The 25,458-nt window shown below is 39.1% G+C and overlaps 5 protein-coding genes across 7 annotated transcripts; 3 read left to right on the forward strand and 2 right to left on the reverse strand.

Annotated features, from left to right (window-relative positions):
* The first annotated feature begins 6,009 nt into the window (after window positions 1-6,009).
* Window positions 6,010-10,557, forward strand: LOC106346149 (DNA polymerase kappa). Of its 3 annotated transcripts, none has more exons than XM_048761693.1 (15): window positions 6,010-6,222; window positions 6,432-6,604; window positions 6,692-6,865; window positions 6,939-7,062; window positions 7,149-7,249; window positions 7,365-7,454; window positions 7,528-7,623; window positions 7,897-8,017; window positions 8,117-8,245; window positions 8,443-8,534; window positions 8,619-8,730; window positions 8,823-9,369; window positions 9,439-9,573; window positions 9,742-10,167; window positions 10,269-10,557. In XM_048761693.1, the coding sequence occupies exons 1-13, from the start codon at window positions 6,138-6,140 to the stop codon at window positions 9,449-9,451; spliced, it is 1,857 nt and encodes a 618-aa protein (XP_048617650.1). In that variant the 5' UTR covers window positions 6,010-6,137; the 3' UTR covers window positions 9,452-9,573; window positions 9,742-10,167; window positions 10,269-10,557. The 3 variants fall into 3 exon arrangements, with proteins under 3 accessions (XP_048617650.1, XP_022576239.2, XP_013640859.2); XM_022720518.2 differs by having other exon boundaries at window positions 9,460-9,616; XM_013785405.3 differs by having other exon boundaries at window positions 6,011-6,222; window positions 9,460-9,573.
* Window positions 10,558-10,760: 203 nt separating this feature from the next.
* Window positions 10,761-12,251, forward strand: LOC106424374 (F-box protein At1g49990). Its single transcript, XM_013865135.3, has one exon. The coding sequence runs from the start codon at window positions 10,890-10,892 to the stop codon at window positions 12,114-12,116; it is 1,227 nt and encodes a 408-aa protein (XP_013720589.1). The 5' UTR covers window positions 10,761-10,889; the 3' UTR covers window positions 12,117-12,251.
* Window positions 12,252-12,265: 14 nt separating this feature from the next.
* On the reverse strand, window positions 12,266-14,172 carry LOC106424375 (ribosomal RNA small subunit methyltransferase E-like). The gene is made up of 8 exons (XM_013865136.3): window positions 13,920-14,172; window positions 13,653-13,726; window positions 13,424-13,566; window positions 13,290-13,336; window positions 13,105-13,213; window positions 12,939-13,000; window positions 12,724-12,838; window positions 12,266-12,536 (listed from the first exon to the last, which is right to left on the reverse strand). Exons 1-8 carry the CDS (start codon window positions 14,112-14,114, stop codon window positions 12,391-12,393), a joined length of 891 nt encoding a protein of 296 aa, XP_013720590.1. The 5' UTR covers window positions 14,115-14,172; the 3' UTR covers window positions 12,266-12,390.
* A 179-nt stretch (window positions 14,173-14,351) lies between these two features.
* Window positions 14,352-16,763, forward strand: LOC106424460 (tubulin alpha-6 chain). The gene is made up of 4 exons (XM_013865214.3): window positions 14,352-14,642; window positions 15,149-15,383; window positions 15,467-15,837; window positions 15,919-16,763. The coding sequence occupies exons 1-4, from the start codon at window positions 14,418-14,420 to the stop codon at window positions 16,570-16,572; spliced, it is 1,485 nt and encodes a 494-aa protein (XP_013720668.2). The 5' UTR covers window positions 14,352-14,417; the 3' UTR covers window positions 16,573-16,763.
* Window positions 16,764-16,976: 213 nt separating this feature from the next.
* On the reverse strand, window positions 16,977-18,664 carry BNAC06G03050D. Its single transcript, XM_013865235.3, has 4 exons — window positions 18,086-18,664; window positions 17,572-17,786; window positions 17,373-17,480; window positions 16,977-17,275 (listed from the first exon to the last, which is right to left on the reverse strand). The coding sequence occupies exons 1-4, from the start codon at window positions 18,276-18,278 to the stop codon at window positions 17,153-17,155; spliced, it is 639 nt and encodes a 212-aa protein (XP_013720689.1). The 5' UTR covers window positions 18,279-18,664; the 3' UTR covers window positions 16,977-17,152.
* Between the last annotated feature and the right edge of the window lie 6,794 nt (window positions 18,665-25,458).

A 25,458-nucleotide genomic window follows, 5' to 3' on the forward strand; every position in this document is an offset into this window, starting at 1 on the left:
TGGTTGACCTCATTATGTGTTGTGTCACGTCGGTCACATATCAAGTTTTAGTCAATGGGCAACCAAGAGGGCAAATCCTACCAAGGAGAGGGTTAAGACAAGAAGACCCCCTATCCCCCTTTTTGTTTATCCTATGTACAGAGGCATTGTTCTCACTTTTAAATGGAGCAGAAGCGGAAAAGAAGATTGTAGGTCTCCGTGTTGCTAGGGCGAGCCCAAGGATCTCTCATCTTCTTTTCGCAGATGACAGTCTCTTCTTCTGTGAGGCGGAATTAAACCAATGCAAGAAGATCATGGACATTCTAGATATATATGGGAAAGAACCAGGACAACGACTAAATGCGTCCAAATCATCGATGTTTTTTGAAAATCGAGTGGAGTATTCTCGGAAGCAAGATATAAAAATTTTTTTAGGCTTTTCTTTAGAAGGCGGCAATGGAATGTACCTTGGACTACCGGAACAAATCGGTGGCTCAAAGATGAAAGTGTTCTCCTTTGTACAAGATCGGTTCAATGGGCGAGTCAACACTTGGTCATCGAGACTCCTTTCTAAAGGAGGAAAAGAAGTTCAAGTCAAATATGTGGCTCAAGCAGTTCCGACAGTTGTGATGTCGTGTTACTTACTTCCACAAGGCATTACCGATAAACTAAGGAGCACAACGTCTAATTTTTGGTGGAGCTCAAAACAAAACAGAAGAGGTTTACATTGGACAGCATGGGACGATATTTGTACCCCCAAAGATTCGGGGGGACTAGGTTTTCGAGATCTCCATGACTTTAATATCGCGCTTCTTGCAAAACAGTTGTGGAGGCTAATTCATTACCCGAACTCCTTATTAGCACGTGTTTTAAAAGGAAGGTACTATAATCACACTTCTCCTTTGGAAGATCGGCGTACATACTCACCATCATATCGATGGCGTAGTATCATGGCAGCAAAACCTCTACTCATCTCGGGGTTACGGAAAACAATTGGTACGGGTCAAGATACGAGGGTTTTGAGTGAGTCTTGGGTCCCAGATGTAGTGGCTCGACCGTCTAAACCCACCAACCACATTGTATACAGACTACCCAACTCCTTGTTCAATTCTTTATTAAGAATGATACCAAGGAGTGTGATATACAACTTCTACGAGATTTTTTCCACTCAGATGATATCCCTTTGATACTTGGGCTGAAGCCCTCCCGCTCTCGTGTTCCGGATGGATATGTTTGGAACCACACAAAATCATGAGTTTATTCAGTTAAAACCGGCTATGACCTACTTCGATCGATCAAGTTGAGTCTTTCACAGAAAGGGGCTTTAGAACCATGTATCACTGCCCTTCAAAGCCATGTGTGGAAGATAAAGGCCCCGAGTAAGATGAAGCATTTTTTGTGGCTGGCCATCTCGGGCTGTGTGGCGACGGCAGAGAAGCTCATGTATAGACACCTGGGCACCGATAGGAGTTGTCCTAGATGTGCTGGCACAGTGGAGTCGATTAATCATCTTCTTTTCGAATGCTCCCCATCGCTTCAGGTTTGGGCTTTATCGGACTATCCGTCCCTTCTGGGTTACTTCCCGTGTACATCTTTATATCAAAACATGAACTTCCTATTTTGGAAGAGAAAAGAGGTGGCTCCTCTGAGACCACAATTCGATACCTTCCCATGGATCTGTTGGTACATTTGGAAGGCGAGGAACGGCAACATTTTCAATGGGAAAGACGTATCCCCCTTTGTCACCCTCCAACATGCGTCTCTTGAGGCAGAATGTTGGAGGAAGGCTAACGAAAAGGAGGAAGCAAATGAAGATCATGACGATTCCCCTACTACAGAGGTTGAGACAGTGCCCCCTTGGATACCCCAAATCCCTACCTGTCAAATTGATGCATCATGGATCAATAATGGCAGTGTCAGTGGCTTAGGGTGGAGTCTTAAGGATCAAATGGGCGTAGAATACTTCGGATTACGGGCGTGTAACATGAGCCTTTCAGCTTTGCATGCTGAGATGGAAGAATTACTTTGGGCAGCCGCATGTATGAGAGACAGAAGGATCACTTCAGTACGGTTCGAGACGGACTGCGCGGACTTAGTGGACATGACTACAAACCCGATGGACTGGCCAGCATTCGCGATAGAGATCGAAGAGTTCCAGAGGTTACATGATGACTTCGAGGATGTGAGACTATCTCATATTCCTCGGAGTCGGAATGGTCGGGCAGACGCGTTAGCGAGAGATGTAAGGACCAGAGACTATATTTTCTCCCATATAGATCAGACCCGGACAGATGGAGATGTTCCTCGGTGAATTGACTCATCTGTTCTCCACTTGATCTAGTGTAGATAGGAAGACGACAAAAAAAAAAATTAATAACCAAATAAACTGAATAACTCGAACAAACCAAAACTTCGAAAATAGTCTAATTTTCCTAATTTTATTGGATTTTTTTAATTTTTATTTTCCACTAAATTTTAGTTTGATTTGAAACTCATAATGATATAGAAAACCAAATTTAGAGGTGTCAATTCGGGCTAGTCCAGTCCGATCCCGCTAAGCCCATAAATATTTAAGTCCGGTCCGGTTCAGCCCGAAAATATTTTGGGTATAGAATTCAAAGCCCGATCTGGTCTTTATAGGGATATAGGGCATTTCAGGCTTTTTGGAATTTTCGAAAAATAATTTGTCATTTTCACTTCAATCGTTTTAATACATTTGAATTTTCATTAAAAAAAATAAAGTTTCATTTTTTTGTTTTAAAATATAAAGTGAAATTAAACTTTTTTTAGCTCCGCCTATTCATCAATAGACCAATTATCAAACTTTTGATTCATTTTCACGATTTTACATCTTCATATATTTTGTATTAAAATAATTTATTTTTCTCCAAAACGATTGAAAATTTGAAAATATTTGTTAGAAAATTCTAATAGAGCAATAAAACACAAAACACATGTTACAATTTGATAAAACATACCTTATTATTTATAAATCATTCATGTCGTATAAACTGATTAACACATATTCGTAATATGTTACATTATGTGGACCAACACGGTTAAAACACTATACTTTTATTTGCTTAAAAATATTTGTCAGAACACTAATTCACTCATAAATACACTACTATAAACCATATATGTTCATGGATTGTTAATATAAAACTTTAACTATCGGCAATTGATTAGTTGGCAACAATCAACTTTATTAAATAAAAAAAATTATAGGAGAAGGATTTCACCATTAGGTGCGATTTATAGGAAATATCACTAATTTTTAGTGTATTTAGAACTTTCCTTAATCATGTTTTGGTCAATATATTATAGGACTATTCTACCACCATTAAATAATATTTATTATTCTTTATTTATGGATATTTTATATTTTAATATAAACAACTTATACAACACTTTTTAATTATTATTTTTACATAACTAATTATATTAATAATTTTAACTAAATATTATATAAATATTATTTTAATTTTACTTTTAAAAACGAAAAAACTAAACTGACTCTAAGGAGAAGGATCGATATATAAAAAGAGCAAGTGATAAAGAAGTAGACTTTTAGAAGAGATTAGGCAAGAAATGCCTCATGTACTTACAAAATAAGCAGAATAAAGATCTATTGTATCAAAGTTTTGTAAAAGATAAACCAAATCTCAAAGTTATAGTAAATCTATATATATAAAAATATGTTTGCTTCACTCATGTGCATCCACGTCAGCGCCATGTCAGAAAGTCGAGGTTTGTAGTGCTGCCACGTGTCCAAGGAGAAGAAACGCAGCGTTTCATTAACATCATCTTATTGGGCTTCGTTATTTTACATGTTATTGGGCTGTGATAAAGAAAGTGTAACTGGCCGGATAAGTCTGAGTTTTGCTAACCCTAATACGACAGCAGTGAAGAACGGAGACGCATCCTAACGCCGTTGGTAACTGTTTCAATCCTGCTGCTTCCTCTAGACCCATGATTAGGCCTGGGAAGCGGGTCGGATCCGCCCCGCTCAACCCGCCCCGCCGCGGGTTAAACTCATTTTTTCACTTGAAAATTATACCCGCATGACCGGATTTCGATAACCGCACCCGCCCCGCATCAATCAAGCGGGTCTAGCGGGTTATCCGAAAAAAAGTTCAAAAAGTCAAAAGAAAAAAAAAAAATGCTTGCTTTCGATTTACGCAGAGTCAAGATTTGATAGGGATGAGTTTACAGTTTCTGATTTACAGAGAGTCAAAGGGTTGCTTTGACGTTTGAAAGAGATGAGTTTAGTTGAGAGAATTAGTTTACGGCGTGAAAAGAAATGTTTGTGTAACAATCATATGAAAACTTTCAGGTTGTGGTGGATCTTGGATCTTTTCTGAAAAGTAATGAAATTTCTTGTGAGGTTTTAACCATACGTTATAGGTAATTGGTGTCCATAACCCTTTTTAAAAAATGGTGTTCACAACAAAAACTTTCATGAGATAAACGTGTAAATGGTATGAAATGCATCGGCAACTTCAGTATCTTGTTTACTGCAGTAATTAGGTACCAAAAAATGGAAACCATAATGTTCAAAGCTAGCTCTCAGATTATGATTTCTCCAATTACTCATTCCATCACCAAATTTTCCAATAAACTTTAACTTCTTTGCTGAAGGCCAAAACAAAAGATTAACCGAGACTTCAGTGGCACTCAATCTACAAGAAAACATATAAAATTAGGACGAAGTTACTTAATTAGTCTAGTAAAACTAATGAGTTACCTCGATTCAGCAACTCTTATCTTCAACTTCGTAATCAAGTAACAAGCTTCAGCTTCAGAGCGTATTAGAGAAGCTAGAGGACGGAGAAAACTATTCTGAGCTTTAGTGTTAGCAACAAGAATTTGGTGAACTATGGTTCCCAAGTTAAAAAGATCTATCTTTTGAGTTTCATCACTGACCAGAAGCTGTTCAGGTGGTCTCCACTTTTTATTCTCTTCATTTTCAGGGAGAGTAATCATGGACTCTTGATCCACAGAAGCAGAATATACCAAGTTGCCTATTTTTGCAACTAGCTTGTCTTCTTGATTAATAAGGTATATGGAAGCTGTATCTAAACACCTATGTATAAATGACTTGGAGTGTATATCAACAAGTCCATCCACAATACTTTTGAGAAGATCTATCCTATAACTTAATACATCATGATGTGGTTTCAGAAGAGAGTTCCACATTTCCTTGCACATATCGTCCTTAATCAACTCCTCTAAATTATGTGTGTAGATTTTGTACAATTTGAAGACCAAAACATGTTTCAAAAAATAATTATATATATGTTTTTATAACTATGGAATCAAAAATAATATTTTGGGCTATGTCGAGAGCATGTCTTGCATGTGAGCCTATTATGTAATCCTTAATTTAATCTCTATAATTATTTGTGGTGTGTTTTAGAAGTTTTTTTTTCTTTTCAGTGTGATACTTTTCATCACTATAAACTTACATGGGAGAATCATGTGATGTGGTGTGTGGCTAGAATGTATCAATCACTTTCTTTTTAAGATATATACTAAAAATGTTTAGGTGCATATGAGCAGAATCACATATAAGTTTAACATTGGCCGTAATAAGAACACACCTACAATCTGGTTCTTAGTTTGGTTTAGTTCGATAAGTAGCAGTTGATCGGTTCTACAAATAGCAACCAAATAAACTGATTAAACCAAATTTTAATTGGTTCTTAGTTTACCATATTTATCCTATTCATTTACTTTTCACCAAAATAACCGAAAAAAACAAAATAGAAAAATGATTTTGTTTAATTTGGAGCACATAATACCCAAAAAATCGAATTAACTAATTTGAGTTTAAACCGAAGTAAAACAAATATACTTAGCTTCAACCGAAATATAGTCCGGTTCAATTGATAATTTCAAAAAAAAAAACCGAGAACCAAAAGAACCGACCCCAAAACCGGAAAGCCCATGACTAATGAAATCTCCAAATATAAAATTTAGTGGGCTTTAAACTAGCCCATTACACATCGTACAAAATAATATATAATCGGTTTAGGTGTGAACCGGGCGGGCTTTTTTTTCCACGCCTTACAAAATCAATTCGGCGACCAAATTGTTTTATCTTTCTCCAGCAAGCTTCGAAGAGAAGAAGAGAGAACGAACGAGTCAGAGACACTATGGATGAAGGCGAATCATCATCGACCAATAATCCTTCGCGTCCATGGGAATCATACAACACCGTCTTCACCAACGCCAAAGCCGGTTTGTTTCCATATATTAAGCTTCTTTCACTCTCTCTTCTGATTCTTTTCTCGAGTAGAATCACTCCACAAAAATTTCGAAATTGATCAAACCCTGGACCCTGAATTTGCACATTTTTCATCTGATTTGGTTTAAAAATTGCGTCTTTGCTTATTGGATGATGCTGGGAGTTACGTTTGTGAAGTCGTCGTCAATGTGAATTTTGTTAGGAATGGAGGGAGTTGATAAGGAGAAAGTGCAGAGGGTTGTGTACGAGATGAGTAAAGGATCAAAGTATTTTCAAAACGAGGAGCGTAAAGAAGCTCTTATGAAACAGAAGATCGAGCATATGCGTGATAGGTGTGCTAAGCTATCTTCCTCTGATTTATCTAATTATCAGAAGGTATGTGTGTCACCGTCATATCTGAGTAAAGGTTTATGCTTTAAGGATGTAAAACAATGTAGCTTCTTTTTTTTTTTCAATTCGAAGGTGGTTGATAGAAGGATCTTAGAGCTTGAAGCTACGCGGGATCTGTCTAGAGTATGGCTGCATGTTGATATGGATGCCTTTTATGCTGCTGTTGAGACTTTGAGCAATCCTTCGCTTAAGGGGAAACCCATGGCTGTTGGAGGCTTGTCTATGATCTCCACAGCTAATTATGAGGTATGCTGCTCTGGTTTTCAACTGGTGCTGACAGCTTGTAATCATTGTTAAAACTTTCTGTTGTCTCTCTTAGGCAAGGAAGTTTGGAGTTCGTGCAGCTATGCCTGGCTTCATTGCTCGTAAACTGTGTCCAGATTTGATATTTGTTCCTGTAGATTTTCCCAAGTATACTCACTACAGTGATTTGACAAGAAACGGTTAGTTGTTTCTCGTCCGAAATGTGTAGCTTTAAGATTGCCGTTCTGTTTCTATCCTCTGACTTGCATATTTGTGTTTCATTTAGTTTTTAAGAATTATGATCCTAACTTCATTGCTGGGAGCTTGGATGAAGCCTACCTTGACATAACTGAGGTTTGTCGAGAAAGAGGTCTTTCTGGTGGAGAAGTAAGTGTGAGCTCATGATATGCATTCTTTTGTAATATTTGTTTCTTATTCGTTGACATTACCTGATTAGTTTGCCACTGCAACTGTACTCTGTCCATGTCTTCACTTTGTGCAGATTGCAGAGGAGCTTAGATCTTCTGTTCATTCCGAGACTGGAGGACTGACATGCAGTGCGGGAGTAGCCGCAAACCGCTTGCTCGCCAAGGTTCTCCTTATATGTGGAAAATATTATATATGTCCGAAATCTATTTTCTGAATCTACTCCTACCATATTACAGGTTTGCTCAGACATAAACAAGCCTAATGGACAGTTTGTTTTACAGAATGATCGATCAACTGTCATGACATTCATCTCATCACTTCCTATACGAAAGGTATGTGATCCCTAATCGTTATCGGTCGTTTTTTTTTTGGAATGCGTTTGTTATGAAAGGTACTATCACTCCAGTTATTCTCCAGCTCATTCAATTTGCTGCATAGGTAGAATTGTATACTCAGTAGAAACAAAGTACATTGGTAGCATAGAGATGCCACAGAGAACTCGTTCGGTCCTCGCACGGTTTATTATAGCTGGGTGTTGGTTCTTTATGAGTTGTCAAAACTATAGGTGTAGTTTTCTGAAATTCCAGTTGGAAATTGGTTCACAGATTGGAGGAATCGGTAAAGTTACCGAGCATATTCTGAAGGATGCTTTAGAAATTAAAACATGTGGGGACATGGTGCTGAAGGGATCTCTTCTTTACGCTCTCTTTACTCAGTCTTCTGCAGGTAGCAGTATCTCTTGCTTTCTTGTTGGACTATTGCTTTCCACTGAAAGATTTTGTTGTTTATTGATTTTGTTGTTTATTGCTCGACAATTTTTTGTAGACTTTTTCCTCTCTGTTGGACTGGGGCTTGGGAAAACAGACACTCCTGAGGTTAGGTCTCGTAAAAGTATTAGCAGTGAAAGGACATTTGCTGCGACAGGAGATGAAAGATTGCTATACTCAAAGTTAGGTGAGTACTCTGAGCACTTGTGTTGTTTTCTTTCTTATGATACCTGTAACTCAACAATCAAAGGCACAATGGATCCAGAGAGACTTAACTCAATGAAGAATGATTGTGTTTGCCACAGGCTGCATTTCTAACTTCTAGAGTTAGAAAATGTATATTTGGCTTTTACATTGCCACTGAATGTTTTCTGTGGTTGCCAGCTGAAATTGCAGAAATGCTATCTCATGACATGAAAAAGGAGGGTCTAACGGCAAGAACACTGACACTCAAACTGAAAACTGCTTCTTTTGAGGTGGACTTCCAAATTGCATAGTAGTTATTTTTCTTCTTTGAAATCCATCTTTGTGCTGAAAGTGTGACAATTTGCAATCATCAGATTAGGAGCAGAGCTGTTAGCCTGCAGAGATACACATGTTCAAGCGAGGATATTCTAAAGCATGCTACAAAGCTGTTGAAGGCGGAACTTCCTGTTTCCATAAGGCTGATAGGTGCGCGTCGCTTTAATGTTCTTTGTTCTTCTTTTTTTAGAATGGTCAAGACAATCCATACTATCCTTGGTACTAAAATTCTATTTATACAGGGTTGCGAATGTCTCAATTCAATGAAGAAGCCCGCCATTCTGATCCTTCACAGGGAACTATTACCAAGTTCATCGTTCAAAAGGGTTCCTCAAGGAAAAATCTGGATGATAATGACTCATTTGACTTAGATGCTAGTAAAAATTGTTTAGGCAACGATGAAATGTTGAGTTTATCCTATGCTTCTCATGAGACAAGCTATGATCAACTGAAAGATGTTGTCGAATATGAAGAACAATCAGTGACTCCAGAACAAGAATGCAAGAAAGAGGAAGAAAGACCGCAAGTATTAGAAGGAGATGCTCTGCTCAGGAAACACAAGGAGTCCAAATCAGAGACAAGTGCACAAAACACCGAAGCAGTATCAGTATTTCCGCAGATGGAGCCATTATTATGGGTTAATGGGTACAAATGCAATTTGTGTGGGATCGAGCTACCTCCATCTTTTGTTGAGGAGCGGCAAGAACACTCTGATTTCCATCTCGCCCAGAGACTTCAAAATGAGGAATCTGGCCCTAGTTCTTCCACCACACCACCTTCAAAACGAAGGTCAGCTTCACAGTAACAACCTCTTGAGCCTACTCTATTATTTTTTTCTCACAAGTCTCTGCTTCTCAGTGAAACTTCATAACTTGTTAGGATTCTCGGAAAGGAAAAGGCAAATTCCAAGCCAAAGAAGCAGAAACCAAATCAAAAGGATGGTAGCAAACACATTCCAATACACACATTCTTCACAAAGAGCAATCAAAACTCGTGAGCCTTGTTCATAGTTAACCTTTCCTTATTACTAGACAATGTGAGAGGACTTCACAGTGTTGTGAAGTTGCTAGCTTTAGAGATGTTTGATTCACTGGGTGGATGCCACCTGTCATCTGTGCTTGTATTATCTTCACTTATTATATTATCTTTAACATCTTTCAGGAACGACGAAACCCAGAAGAAATGAAGATGGCTCTACCCCCACCGAGACTCAATCTCTCACCGTCCAGTTCCCTCGGCGAACCAAGATCCTTACCGTCGATGTCTGACATCCTGACGTCATCAAAAGCTCGAAATCTTGACTTAAAGATCCAAACTTTAGGACCGTTTTTCAGAGTGACAGGGAAGAACGCAGACACGGGCAGTGAGGTCGGACGAGCGGAGGGAGTGGTTAGACCATGGTTCGGACGAGGCTTGGTTCTGCATCTTGATACGATAAGGTTGACGAAAGAGACGATGGTTATGGATAAGTCTCTCCTTGGAGTTGGTTTATACGTAGGAGCTGTAGCTATCCGACATGGATACGACTGTGGTTGCCGCACTGCTCAGCTTCTCGCTATCTACGACTCTGATCTCTATCATTCTAAGGTCTATATCTCTCTCCCTCTGTTTCTACCGAAATTGTTTAAACAAGAATCTTGGTTTAGTCATATACTGAACCAAACCGAACTTGTATGCATGTGTGTCAGCTGGTTAGGTTTTACAGAAGAATTGGGTTCGAGGAGGTGAAAGAAGTGAGTGGGTCGTCCATTGGAGACATGGCTGATATGTTGGTGTGGGGTGGAGTTGGCACTCGCATGGATGCTAATATCCATCATCTCCTTGTTAAATGGTCCAAAGTTTTCCTTAAATCAGTTTCTTAATGACATATTGTATCATCTTCATTCTTGAAACGAATCAGACCATACTATTTTTTACTAAGAACATATGTATACTTCATCTCTATTGTTGTATTCTATTTGACTTACGGTTTTCATACGTAACATAGTCTTGTATAAAACGTGTTAGTAAGAACAGCAAAGCTTATTCCTAGAGTCTTTTAACATATGATAACAGTAAAGGCCTCGTCTAGTTACTGCACCTTCTTTGGTTTGCCTCTCATCAACTACCTATTTATGAATTATTTGTTACAACCACTTGTATCATGTTTGCTTGTTTGGATAATCGAGGAGACAACTTGTGTCCTGCCCACCTCTTATCTTCCCAATCAAAACCATTATAAAAAGAGAGATTTCATCAAAAAGAAAGCATATGATAAGGTAGGAACATGACAAATTGACAGATGGTGGTGGCCAACTAGCAGAATCTCAATGGAGATTGGAGGAAGAACAGTTCTAGAGGTGATACTGGTGGAGATCATTGCAAGACTACCTTTGAGAACCATCGCTAGACTCAAACTGGTGTGCAAGCAATGGAAGTCGTTGATAGAATCTTCCTACTTCCGTTGTGTCTTTGTCTCTCTTCACAAGAACTCATCTTCCTCTTGGTCTCTCATGTTCGGAGCTGAGTATCCTCACCCTGAAGCTATAGGCTTCCATGGATGCCAAACATGGGATCTACAAAAACCTCTAGGCTCGTATATCATGTCTTCTCAACGGTACTTGAATCTCCCTACTAGCTCTAACTACTTCTACGTAGCTTCCTCCAATGGATTGGTTTGGATCAATGTGTTCTTTACCCGCACTGACAACATGGCTTACAGTTACAAATCCTTTGTTGGTAATCCGATTTTAGAACAATGGGTCGAAATCCCTCCGCCTCCAGACCAATGTATACCCACTGGTTTGGTGACGCGCGTGGAGAATGGCGTCGTTACAGGGTTCAAAGTGGTCAGGACTTCAAGGACCGAACGTAGAGGCATGGGAGTGCATGAATGGAGAGTGTATGTGTATTCGTCTGAGACTGGTTTATGGACTTCCAAGGGACTTCACTCTTCTCATCCTGTTAACTACACTGGTTCTTACCCTCCCTTGAATCTCAACGGGATGCTTTATCTCCGGGAAAGAGGTATGGATGCTACAGAGCCTGGTGTCCTTGTTGGTTATGATTTCTATGGCCCTGAGGACGATGATCAATGCCTGGTTATACCTCTTCCTCTTCTGTCCAGCAAAAACGTTCGGATATGCTTGACTACTTCAGGGGAAGATGTTATTTACATTGAAATACTGTATCCAAGATTAAAGGTTTGGAAGCTGAACAACTACTCCAAGAGTGGTGAATGGTGGCAACTTTCACGGGAAGAATCAGTCGAATTCGATGCCCATTGTTTACCCTTGGCTATGAATCCGTTTGATACTAATATCGTCTATCTATGGAGTCAGCACCACGGAAGTTTGGTAACGTGTGATCTACTAAGACAAGAGTTTATTGTTCATCAAGAGTCAGAGACTTGGAGAAACAGTGAAGGTTGTTACCGCATAAACACGTCGGGTACTAAGGGGTATGTAGAAGGTAATACTAATGCAACTACGGTCATCATGTTATCACAATATGTGCTGCAACGATGGATGGATTCAGTACCTCGTCCACCAAACTGAGAGCATCATGCTTTGTGGAGTTGGTGACTTCTCAACTTCTTACTGCAAAACCTTATTCTTCATATTGTTGTAATGCTCTCAAATTCAGCTTGGCGATTAAGCTGTACAATCTATTTATTATCATTTTTTTCCATCTTTAAGCTTTGATTAAAAATGTGGAATCGATACAACCTCATAAATTTAATAAAAACATTTTTATCAATAAAATCCAAAGACCTTAACAAACTAAAATCTCAGTACAAGAGGGCAACAAACACTTAAGCCCAGCCACCTTTTAGTCCGTCTCCTGAGAGTCGGACCACGTCACTAGAGTGGCCAAAAGAGCAATGGTTGCCGTCTCAACTCGCAACCGGTGTGGTCCAAGTCCAACAGCTGTGCCGCCTGCTTCCAACATCATTTCCATCTCTTTCTTCGTGAAATCTGCTCCATTATCATTGTTGACGGTTTTTAGATTACACTCATTGAGGCAAGTCATAAACAAGAGTATATCAATTTGTATCTACTCGGACACTAACCAATTATTTCGACAATGTGAAAGCATAGTACAAGTACAAGAGCAGAATTTTGATAACTGCATCAAAATTATATTGAAGAAAGGATTTCTTACCTCCTTCTGGTCCAACAATTAATAGTCCGCTAGATTCTTTTGCCGAGGATTGTACTGCATTGAGAAGAGGTGTAGCTTCGGCTGTAGCAACCAAACATAACTTCGACTTGGAAATCTATAAACCCCAATATGTTTTGAAACAAGTTTAGAAACAAAAATCAGGGGTTCAATAAATTTAAGATCTTAGAATTGCTTATAGAGATGTTGCAGCATACATGATCCAAGAGGGTATTAAATTTGATCGCAGGGCTTACTACCATTTGATGTAGTCTTTGACCTGTGACATAAAAAGATAATCTGATCATACAACTATAATGCCAAGAAAATAAAGAAGCAATATTTTAACCAATCAAAGTGTTTCCTTACACTACGGTTACTTACATTGTTTAGCCGCAGCAAAACTAACACGTTCCAATCTATCAACCCGGTTATCAGAGATTATGGAAGATCTTTCTGTTAAAAGTGGTGTGACACTACTCGCTCCAAGTTCCTAAGATGAGCTTTTTTCAGTGGCACAACATTCACAAGTGATTCAGACAGTGACATACTAGAAGTAAAACACTTACTGTACATTTCTCAATTAGCCAATCTGCTCGACCACCCTTCAAAGTGCCTAGAACAATGCACATTTTATAAGTTATCAGTGTACAAAATCTGTCGAAGGTGTCGAAACCAATAGCAGTCCTCATTGATTCCATACCAAAAGCTGCAAACACTTGCCACTGGATGCCCTGAGGGAGAATCACCTTCTGATCATCTTGTGCGACAAAATCAACTCCAGTTTTGTCTATGTTTTGTATACAACCTTCTACTAAACCTCCTTTGCCATTAAAGAGTTCTACCCTTGCATATAAGAAATAAAGGTGCAAGCAAATTACTTTGACATTGTTACATTCACTAAGATGATCTAAAGGTTCAGGCTTTTTCACCTGTCTTCAGCTTTCAATCTTAGAACTTTTGCCATATGCCAAAACTCAGAGCCTTGAACACGAACCGTTCCACCCTATAATCCAAATTGAAGCTTAGTATCATCATTTCACGCAACCATAAGTAACAATGAAACACATTTTGAGCATCACTGCCTCTTTACTTAGAACTCTAATCCTAAGTGATTACTATCACTCTGATTTTGAATCAATTACTGGAAAAATTCGAAGGTAAACTATAAGTACATGAGAGAGATATAGAAGGCGTGCCTTGCGCGATGGAAGTTCATCAGAGAAGAATCGAGGGAGGCCACCGCGAGACTGATTCCTTAGGTCCGAATCCGACGGAGGAGACGAAGAAGAAGCAGAAAACGTCTTGAAGCTTGAAGAAGAAGGCGGAAGCCATGAGCGAAGACGACTCGGCAAATCGGAAAACAATGGCCGTGCAGCCGCCAGTGCTCTCATTATTCAAAGCTTTCGATAATTCTATTTTGGTACAGTTCTTTATCGCTTCGGTTTACTATAGATATTGGTCTGATCCGGTTTTAATCCCGGTTTGCGCTCTTCCTTTTCCGTAATTCAAGGGATTTTTGAATTTCAAAAAAACAAGAGAGAGAGAGAGAAACGGCCCAACAGAACCGAAGCGGCAAATTTTAAAATTAGAAAATATGCAGCTCACGAGAGTAACCCTATCAATAACCATGGTTAGCACTTACCCAATAATATCATCACACGTGTCATATACAGCCCGTTACCTAAAGATGGAGGATGGTTCCGCTATATAAACCAGCTAACATCTGTGTAAACCTTGAAATCGAAAAACCAGATCTAGAGAGCGTCTTCATACACGCCCTCCCATTTCTTCTTCTCTGCGAATCTCAGATCCTCCGCGAAACGAAAATGAGGGAGTGCATCTCGATCCACATCGGTCAAGCCGGTATCCAGGTCGGAAACGCCTGTTGGGAGCTTTACTGCCTTGAGCATGGCATTCAGGTTCGTATCTCCCTCTCAATCGTATAGCTGCTGCATCTCCATTGTTCTTCGGAATCTGTAGATCGTTTAGATCTGGTGATTGATTTCGTTTTCTTGTTGAATACATGTGGATGGTTTGTTAGATTAGATCTGACGTATTTCGACTGCTGCATATCCATTTTTCGTAGAAAAATTTGTAGATCTATTCTACCAAATTGTTAAGATCTGTGATTGATTTCGATGCCTTGTTGAATATATGCAGCTGATTCGAGATCCGTTTCTCTTAATAAAAAAATATACGATGAACAAAGACTATTATCATAGATCCGTTTCTGTAATGTTTGATTGCTACTGTTGAATCGAGATCTGTTTCCTTTTCACAATCGATGAACGAGAACGTCTTGTAGGTTTATATTAAATTGTATCGTTTCTTCTGTGTCTTATAGATCTGTAGATCCTCGTCACTCTGTATATATTTGTATGTGTTTATTTACTGAATCTGTTGTTTTCGATTTGGATTGGTACAGCCTGATGGCCAGATGCCTGGTGACAAGACTGTTGGCGGAGGTGACGATGCTTTCAACACCTTCTTCAGTGAGACCGGTGCAGGCAAGCACGTCCCGCGTGCCGTCTTTGTCGATCTTGAGCCCACTGTGATCGATGAGGTCAGGACCGGTACTTACCGTCAGCTTTTCCACCCTGAACAGCTCATCAGCGGTAAAGAAGACGCAGCTAACAACTTCGCTCGTGGGCACTACACCAGTAAGTTACTCACCCTTTGTCTAACATCCTTTCATCATCAGCCTTATACTAGTGTTTATTAACCGTTTGAAATCTTTTCTCAGTTGGGAAGGAAATTGTTGATCTGTGCTTGGACCGTATCAGAAAGCTCGCTGATAACTGTACTGGTCTCCAAGGCTTCCTTGTCTTCAACGCTGTTGGTGGAGGTACTGGATCTGGTCTGGGGTCACTTCTCCTTGAGAGGCTCTCTGTCGACTATGGGAAAAAATCCAAGCTCGGGTTCACTGTTTACCCATCTCCACAGGTCTCGACCTCTGTTGTTGAGCCTTACAACAGTGTCCTCTCCACTCACTCGCTCTTGGAACACACTGATGTCTCTATCCTCCTCGACAATGAAGCTATCTACGACATCTGCAGACGTTCACTAAACATTGAGAGGCCAACCTACACCAACCTTAACCGTCTCGTCTCTCAGGTATTATAAGACTAGCCACATAACAACTCTTCTTAACAGTAATCTTGGTGTTGCTTCATTACTGATGTTATTTTGTTGCAGGTGATCTCTTCCTTGACTGCTTCTCTAAGGTTCGATGGTGCCTTGAACGTGGATGTGACCGAGTTCCAAACCAACTTGGTTCCATACCCAAGAATCCACTTCATGCTTTCATCCTACGCTCCAGTCATCTCTGCAGAGAAAGCCTTCCACGAGCAGCTCTCTGTTGCTGAGATCACCAACAGCGCCTTTGAGCCAGCTTCCATGATGGCAAAGTGTGACCCACGTCACGGGAAATACATGGCTTGCTGTCTGATGTACCGTGGTGATGTCGTCCCCAAAGACGTGAACGCAGCTGTTGGCACCATCAAGACCAAGCGTACCATCCAGTTTGTTGACTGGTGTCCTACTGGATTCAAGTGCGGTATCAACTACCAGCCACCAACTGTTGTTCCGGGAGGTGATCTTGCTAAAGTGCAGAGAGCTGTTTGTATGATCTCCAACTCCACGAGTGTAGCTGAGGTGTTCTCGAGGATTGATCACAAGTTCGATCTCATGTACGCGAAACGTGCTTTCGTTCACTGGTATGTCGGTGAGGGTATGGAGGAAGGAGAGTTCTCTGAGGCTCGTGAGGATCTTGCAGCGTTGGAGAAGGATTATGAAGAGGTTGGTGCTGAAGGTGGTGACGATGAGGATGACGAAGGTGAGGAGTACTAAGAACACAGTGTTTGGAAAAACATGGATATTGTGTGTCTTTTCTGCTATCCTTTTATGTTTGCGTTAAGGGTCTCGAAACGTTCTTGTGACGAGTCTTTGGTTTGTATTTTCTTGCAACTATCTGTATTCTATTATGCTTTTTTACTATCTTTGTCTCTTGCTATCCGAACTCTATTATGGTTTTTACTCTACTCGATTTGTGCTTTTTATTATCGTTCTCGTTTCCATCACATTATATGTTAGAACATGTCCACTATTCATGCCATTAAGGTTGAAGAGAACATAATCGAGGAACCAAAAGTGAAAAATGAATTGTTTTTACCCAAATCTGTTTTTTAATTTATACGAAATTCTGATTTAATTTATGTGGATTAGAAGAGCTGGTTGAAAATGAAGCAATAAAAGGTGAAAGTTTGGAACTTTTCTACTTCCTGGTGAAGCCTTTTTAAAGTTGCAAGAATAAAGAAGGAACATTTTTTTACAATACAGCCGTGATAAAGAGCGCAGATAGAGTGAAATATATACTTGAGTGCAACAATATATATCAACTGCTACTTGAGAAAGAACACAGGTGGTGGTGCTAATTAAGACGAGAATTGATCCCAGATATCCTCTCATCCTCCAACAGAGCATAAGGATCGATGTATGGTGGTGGTGAAACCGGATTCCTGCTTCCATCATGAACGAAATCTGCTCCAAAGTACTTGCAAATGAAACAAAAGCAAATAAAACAAAACAACACAATCAGAGACAAAGCCTTCTAAACTCAAGAAGAACACATGTTGATCTTGTTAACTTACAAGGTAAAGGGCGGAGAAGGCGCCAAGTGTTAAGACTATCAAGGGCCAAAAACTTAAGAAGAAAGTCCCTCCAGTCGTCAGCAATATCTTAGCACGAGGAATCAATCCCTGCACACCACAAATGAACACAATCTCGCCTGTTAGTATGTGAAAGGAACCAACAAATGCCTATCTGACACTACAAGAACTCAAATCTGACCTCAAGCCCTTCGCTGTTTAAAGCCAACGATCTCTCTCTCTGGTTTAACAAACTCTGGTCGAATGGAGGAGTAGTAGTTGCAGTCGTCTTAGAGCTTTCTTTACCAGTGGGTTTGATCTCATCTACATCAACTTCGTAGTCTTGAAGCAACGATGTAGGAGTCATACCTCGTCTCTTCAATTCTTTCATAAACAAAGATTCTGGGGGCTCATCACCTACAAAACACAAACTCGACAAATCAAACTCCAGATCAAGCAATACATACACAAATTAGTAGTAGAAATAACACAAGGATGTTACATACCAAAACACTTTTTAAGCTCTAAATCAAAGAAACAAGTAGATATATGAATAATTTTTTTTTATTAGATATGAATAAATATGATTTAGTCAGTAAATAAAGATTAAAGAGCTAATCACAAACGGGAACTCTCCACATCTATTACAGAACCAAAATCGACTCTTGTAATAGTCCTTGTCGGGATATTATCAACAGAAGAAGAAAAAAGCTGACCTTTCGACTGATTATCGCCGCCGTTACGAGGAGATGATGAATAAATCCTAACACATCGACCAAGACGCCGAGAATCCGCTAATCTGAAAACCCTTTTTCTAGATTCCAGTTTCACTGTAGATTTATGGCGGGAAATCGACGATACAGGAGAGTACCCACATAGTTTAACAATCTCCAGAGAAGAAACAGCCATGTTTTTTTTTTTTTTGTTTCCTTTCTAACTCGAAGTCTCTTTGTTTTTTTTTGTTTTTAATTCAGTTGCCGGGAAAGAATCATGATCCAGACGCCGCCGCAGGATAAATAGGAAGGGGAAACTCAGACGGCAATATTCTATTTGTTTGGATTTTTCTCGAGGGGCAATGTGTCAGAGTATACAAGCAAGTGGTGGCGAGACAAGGGTGAAAGTTATCACCTTTAAACTCTTTCAGCGTATCTTTGAGCGTATTTTAGCACCAATATTCGATATTTTGCTAAAATGCACTAGACTTCGCAGGGTGTGTGTGGTTGTTAAATTTGCGGTAACGTAACCCGGCTCTCCACGTCTCGTTTTCCGTATTTTTCCCTGGATGTTTTCATTTGAAGATAATCATTCATTTTAGTTCATAGTTTTAATACCAAATGTAGACATATCGTCTCCTTTCGGTAGGTTTAACGATAAAACATTACCATAAATACTCCAACATGGCAACAACAAACATTTGTTTTCTAAGAAAGCATACTTGTGTTCTCTCTTAAAATCAAACTTGTCTAATGTTGGAATAGATTCCTATATTGTAGGAGTTGTTGTTGATCTAGTTGTCGATAAGATATGTTTGTTAGAGTTGTTGGGTTGTTGAGAGATTCTCTCCTTAGAGTTTTGTATATATGATGTACTCTCATATACAGAAGACATTCAACTATTACTTTCTTCTCTGTTCCATTACATGGTATCAGAGCTTGAATTTTTTTTTTTCATAAACACTGAAACAAACTGATAATGTCGACTGATTCGACCTTGACAACGACGGTGGTGAGGAGAAAGATCTCACCATACGACTTGACCTCTCAGGATAATCCGGGAGCTGTGATTTCCCACCCTCTCCTGAAAGGAACGAACTATGATGAGTGGGCGTGCGGGATCAAAACGGTGTTATGTTCTCGCAAGAAATTTGGGTTCCTCGATGGATCAATCAAGCGACCAGAGGAAGATTCTACAGATTTGGAAGACTGGTGGACGATTCAGGCGTTACTTGTGTCATGGATCAAGATGACAATTGAACCGCCTCTGCGATCTACAATTTCTCACAAAGAGGTTGCTCAAGATCTATGGGAGCACCTGAAACGACGATTCTCGGTGTTGAGTGGACCAAGAATCCAACAGATTAAGGCTGAATTGGCGGGTTGCAAGCAAAAAGGACTGGCGATTGAGGCATACTTTGGAAAGCTCAATCGAATTTGGGATAGCATGGCAAGCTATCGTCCTCTTCGGGTTTGCAAATGTAGGAATTGTATGTGTGATCTTGGAGGTATCCAGGAAAGGGATCGGGAAGAAGACAAGGTCCATCAATTCTTGTATGGGTTAGATGATGCCTATTACCGAACGGTGCGCTCCTCTCTGGTGTCTCGAACGCCACTTCAATCGATGGAGGAAGTGTATAATGTGGTACGTCAAGAAGAAGACATGAGAACATCGAACAAATTGGAAGAAGAAGGGTCTTTGAACGCTGTGAGTTCATTTGTAGCTCAATCGAAAGGTAGAGGACGTGGTGATGATCAAAACAAGTCTAGTTTTTGCCGCCACTGCAACCGATCAGGACACTCAACGGACAGCTGCTTTGTTGTGATTGGATACCCGGAGTGGTGGGGAGATATACCCCGCGCAAGGAGTGTCCAAGGAAGGCCTCGTGGTGGGTCTTCATATGGAACTGGTAGAGGACGCGGCTCGAACGTGTATGCGAACGTTGCACAGATTGCTGGACCTCAACCAACTGAGCAGGCCAATTACGTCATCACTGATAAAGACCGAGATGGCGTGACGGGTCTAAGTGAAACACAATGGAAGAGTATCATGCATATTCTCAATGCGGGGTCAAGAAGGGGTCATAACAACGCAACTGAGAACTTGACTGGTAAGTCCTCTAAGCCATCTTGGATTTTGGATACTGGCGCTAGTCATCATTTGACTGGGAAACTGGATGTTTTGGAAGATGTGAGTGATATGGAACATGTTCTCATCATATTGGTTGATGGTAGAGAAAAGGTATCAGTTGTGGAAGGAAAAGTGAGAATTGGACAGAGTTTGGTGCTGAAATCTGTCTTCTATGTTGAGGATTTGCCTTCAGATTTGATTTCTGTTGGCCAACTTATGGATGAGAATAGATGTGTTGTGCAGTTAGCTGATCAGTTCTTGATTGTTCAGGACCGCACTTCAAAGATGGTGATTGGAGCAGCTAAAAGAGAGCAAGGAGCATTCCGCTTACGCAGTATGGAGAGTGCAGCTGCAGCAATTACGAAGGAGGAGGACACGTATGAGCTGTGGCACAAACGAATGGGACACCCTGCTGCGAAAGTTGTTTGCTCCCTTTATGTTGTTTCTAGTTTAGTATGTTCTGCTTTTCTGAATAAGGCGTGTGATGTTTGTCTCCGCGCTAAACAAACAAGATCTTGTTTTCCAGTTTCTATCAATAAAACGATGAAAGCTTTTGATATGATACATACTGATCTATGGGGTCCGTATCGGACAAAATCTTTTACTGGTGCAAGATATTTCCTAACTTTGGTAGACGATTACTCTAGGGGAGTTTGGATATATCTTCTTAAAGACAAAACAAAAGCTCCAACTCACTTACTGAACTTCTTGTCGATGGTAAAAATGCAGTTTAAGACGAACGTACGTACAGTAAGAAGCGACAACGGGTCAGAATTTATATGCTTGCGTGATCAGTTTTTGAAGATGGGCATCATACATGAGACTTCTTGTGTGGGAACACCACAACAGAATGGAAGGGTAGAGCGAAAGCACCGCCATATCCTTAACATTGCTCGCGCCCTGCGCTTTGAAGCTAATCTCCCAATCGAATTTTGGGGTGAATGTATCCTTGCTGCTGGATAATTGATTAATCAAACTCCAAGTTCGGTTCTTGATGGCGTTACTTCGTACGAGAGGATTCACAACAAGCACCCCTCGTATAATCATCTGAGAGTATTTGGAAGTCTCTGTTATTCTCATAATCAATCGACGAGGGGTGATAAATTCGCGCCACGAAGTAACAAGTGTGTGTTTATGGGATATCCCTACGGTAAAAAGGGATGGAGGCTGTTCAATATGGAAAAACAGGAGTTCTTTGTGTCCAGAGATGTAATTTTCTGCGAAAATAAGTTCCCTTATGCGAGCTCAAGTCAAGGCGAGAACGGCTTTGAAACTTCACGACTCTGGGAACCAATCTCTGGTGTCGACATTCATGAGGAAGACGACTTAGAACGTTTAAACACAAGAGTTACAGAAGTATTGGGCCAGCAAGAAAACCCAGGCCCAACTAGAGATTTGGTTCGGCCCAAAGTTAGGCCCAGTAAACAACTTGTTTCCAATTTAGCTCCAACTGAAATGGCAACACAGCCTTCATCGTCGGAAACGACACACACCGGTGAAGAAACGACCGAAACGCCGAGTGTTCCTGAACCAATACTTGGTCGGGGACAGAGGAAACGAGTACCCCTGGTAACTCTGAAGAATTACGTCACAAATTCAGCACAGACAAGGACGCTTACAAGTTCTGGTAAGGGACAACCAGAGATGTTATATCCAATTTCAAAGTATGTAAGCTATGGGAGATTTTCAGCCAGACATACGGCGTTTCAAGTTTCTACAGACAAGATTACTCCTCCCAAATCGTATAAGAAGGCGGTGTTAGATGAAAGATTTCGCAATGCGATGGGTTTTGAAATTATTGCGCTCGAAGGGAGTCGAACGTGGGATGTTGTCGATTTGCCACCGGGAAAACGGCGATTGGTTGCAAATGGGTTTATACAGTGAAATACAGAGCCGATGGAACGATAGAGAGATTCAAGGCACGTCTAGTGGCGTTGGGAAATAAACAGGCCGAAGGCGTTGATTATAAAGAAACTTTTGCTCCTGTAGCAAAGATGGGAACCGTGAGATTATTTTTGGATGTTTCTACAAAACGTGGTTGGGATATTCACCAGATGGACGTTCATAATGCTTTCTTGCACGGCGACCTCACTGACGAAGTATACATGAAGTTGCCCCCGGGGTTTCAATCAGCTGATTCGACTAAGTTATGCCGCTTAAGAAAGTCATTGCACGGTCTTCGACAATCTCCTCGGTGCTGGTTTGAAAAGTTATCAGCTGCACTACAAGAATATGGATTTGAACAATGCCGATCAGACCACTCTTTGTTTACTTATACAAAAGGTACGACAAGGATTCAGATTCTTATTTATGTGGATGATCTTATAATTACGGGGAATCAACCTGCTGCGGTAGAGTTCTTTAAAAAGTACCTGGCGTCATGTTTTAAGATGAAGGATTTGGGGTTGTTGAAATATTTTTTGGGCATAGAGGTTGCGAGAAACAAAACTGGTATGTATTTAAGTCAACGGAAGTATGCTTTGGAGATCATTGATGATGCTGGTCTGTTAGGTTCGAAACCTGCTACGTTTCCAATGGAACAGAATCATAAACTGGCAGTGTCAGACTCGTCACTTCTTCTGAATCCAGAGAAATATAGACGACTGCTGGGCAGGCTGATATACCTGGGCGTGACAAGACCTGATCTAACATACTCTGTACATGTGCTTGCACAATTTATGCAAACACCACGTGAGGATCATTGGCATGCGGCACTACGGGTCGTACGCTATTTGAAAGGGAGCCCATGCCAGGGAGTATTGCTTCGAGCTGATGACAATTTTCAGATCAATGGTTGGTCAGATTCTGATTGGGCGAGCTTTCCTCTAACGCGAAGGTCTGTTACTGGATATTTTGTTCAACTAGGCAATTCTCCTATTTTCTGGAAAACTAAGAAGCAACACACGGTGAGTTTGTCATCGGCGGAAGCTGAATATAGAGCGATGGCTTATCTCACTAAGGAGTTGATTTGGTTAAAGCGAATTCTACAGCCACTTGGTGTAAACCATAATCAGTCTATGCGCCTGTATTGTGACAGCAAGGCGGCTCTGCATATTGGTAACAACCCTGTCTTTCACGAAAGAACAAAACATATAGAGCTCGATTGTCATTTTATTAGAGATGAAATCTTGGCTGGTACTATTGCTACATCACATGTATCGACAAAGGCTCAGCTAGCGGATGTTTTTACTAAATCTCTAGGACGGCACGAGTTTGAAGGATTCAGACACAAGTTGGGCATCCGAGATTTGTATGTTCTAACTTGAGGGGGGGGGGTGTTGGAATAGATTCCTATATTGTAGGAGCTCTTGTTGATCTAGTTGTCGATAAGATATGTTTGTTAGAGTTGTTGGGTTGTTGAGAAATTCTCTCCTTAGAATTGTATATATGATGTACTCATTGAACGTGAAATACACAGAAGACATTCAACTATTAATTTCTTCTCTGTTCCATTACATCTAATTTTCTGTCTGAAATAATATTAAAATGGAGTGGAAAACTCTTCCAATTAACTGAAAAAGATATTTTCAATGTTTTGCAACTGAATTTGGAATCGGTATTCCGATTCAACGTATATTATTGTAATAATGATTGATTTCACATCTCGCTCATTTGCAAAACAATCTTTGTTTTTATTTTGGGCTCAACGCTCATCTTTTTAAGTTGGGCCTATAAGGATAATACAATACACTCAAGGGTTGAGACGGGTTGATTGAGATATGGAATGCGACATGTTTGAAAACGGGTTGCTTCTCTTCTATTTTTCTAAAAATAAAAATCTTATTATAATGTGACAAAAAACATTTATTATATATACAAAAAAAACATTTATTATATATACAAAATAACTGTTGGTACAACAATTTAACCGAGTTAAAAATGCACACACCACATAACAAATTACTACAAAGTAAATAGCAACTCTGTGAACAGTAACTCGTTAACGATAATTTCGATTGTGTTGGTTGTCCGGAAAATGACTTATTCATGCCCGCACTATGAAGCCAGGGAAAATACATACCCAAACAATATTAACGTGCCAAAACATTCCTAAACTAAATAAGAATTTGAATTGCATATCTAAACTCATAATAAATAGCTAAAACATGCCTATAGCCGGTTATACGATGATTTGGACTATTTTTTAAAAGAAAATTTATAGTTTAGTTCCTATAATTCTATTTTTTTGTTAATATGCCTTAAATAACTTAAATAATCAAATTTATCGTATTTATAATTTTAATTTGAAAAGTACAATTTTTTTTACCAGATTTTAATTAAATTTAAATAATAAATTTAATTATTTATCAGAAATTTAGATAGTTATTATATAAAATATATTAATTAATTTAGTTATCAAAGTATGTTATCTACCTTATTAAAACATGAGAATTAATTATAAATAATTTTACTCATACTTAATATTTACAAGAAATACCACTCAATTTATATTTATATAAAATTTTCTTTACAAATATAGTCATTCAAATTTTAATCAACATAACTAAAAATACTCTTTAGAAATTTGATTTTACAGTAGAGATCTTTAATAATATTACCCTTACTTAATAAAAAGAAAAGAATGGCTAGTTAACCAAAAATAGTTTCGAACGCAACATCTCAAGAAAACAAATATCGCACAAAACCACTAGACCATATTACATTATTTTTATTTTTCTACAAAACTAGTATGTAATATTAATAATACACAAAAAGTTTACAAAACTATTTCCCAATTAATTCTCGTATAATTACCAAATAATTGATTTGACGCTAGGTTAGGGTCAAACACACACATTATGCCTAGTGTAATTAACATTGGTTTTGATAACTACAAACAAAAATTACAAATTTTTAATTTTATTTATATTATATATATCACGCAAGCACATAATAATATTTGCAACTAAAATAACCTAAAAAAATATAAAAAATATTTTATAAACTTTAAGAACTAGTGAGATTAAATCAGGCTTTAAATTATGATACTGTTTTTATGTTGTTTTCTATTTATTTAAATTTTTTGTATCAAATATTTCAATATGAAATAATAATAAAAATAATATATTTATATTATTAAATCTATTTTATTTGATAAAAAATATTTCTATATTATATATCACCATATATTAAAATTTATTTCCAATTTTGAAATTATAAATAAGGCCAATTTGATGATTTTAATTATTTGTGGCACTTTGCAAACAAATAAAATGATAAAAAGTAAAAGATAATAATTTAAAAA

Source organism: Brassica napus, chromosome C6 (genome assembly GCF_020379485.1).
Source record: "Brassica napus cultivar Da-Ae chromosome C6, Da-Ae, whole genome shotgun sequence".
In the NCBI taxonomy this organism is placed as follows: domain Eukaryota; kingdom Viridiplantae; phylum Streptophyta; class Magnoliopsida; order Brassicales; family Brassicaceae; genus Brassica; species Brassica napus.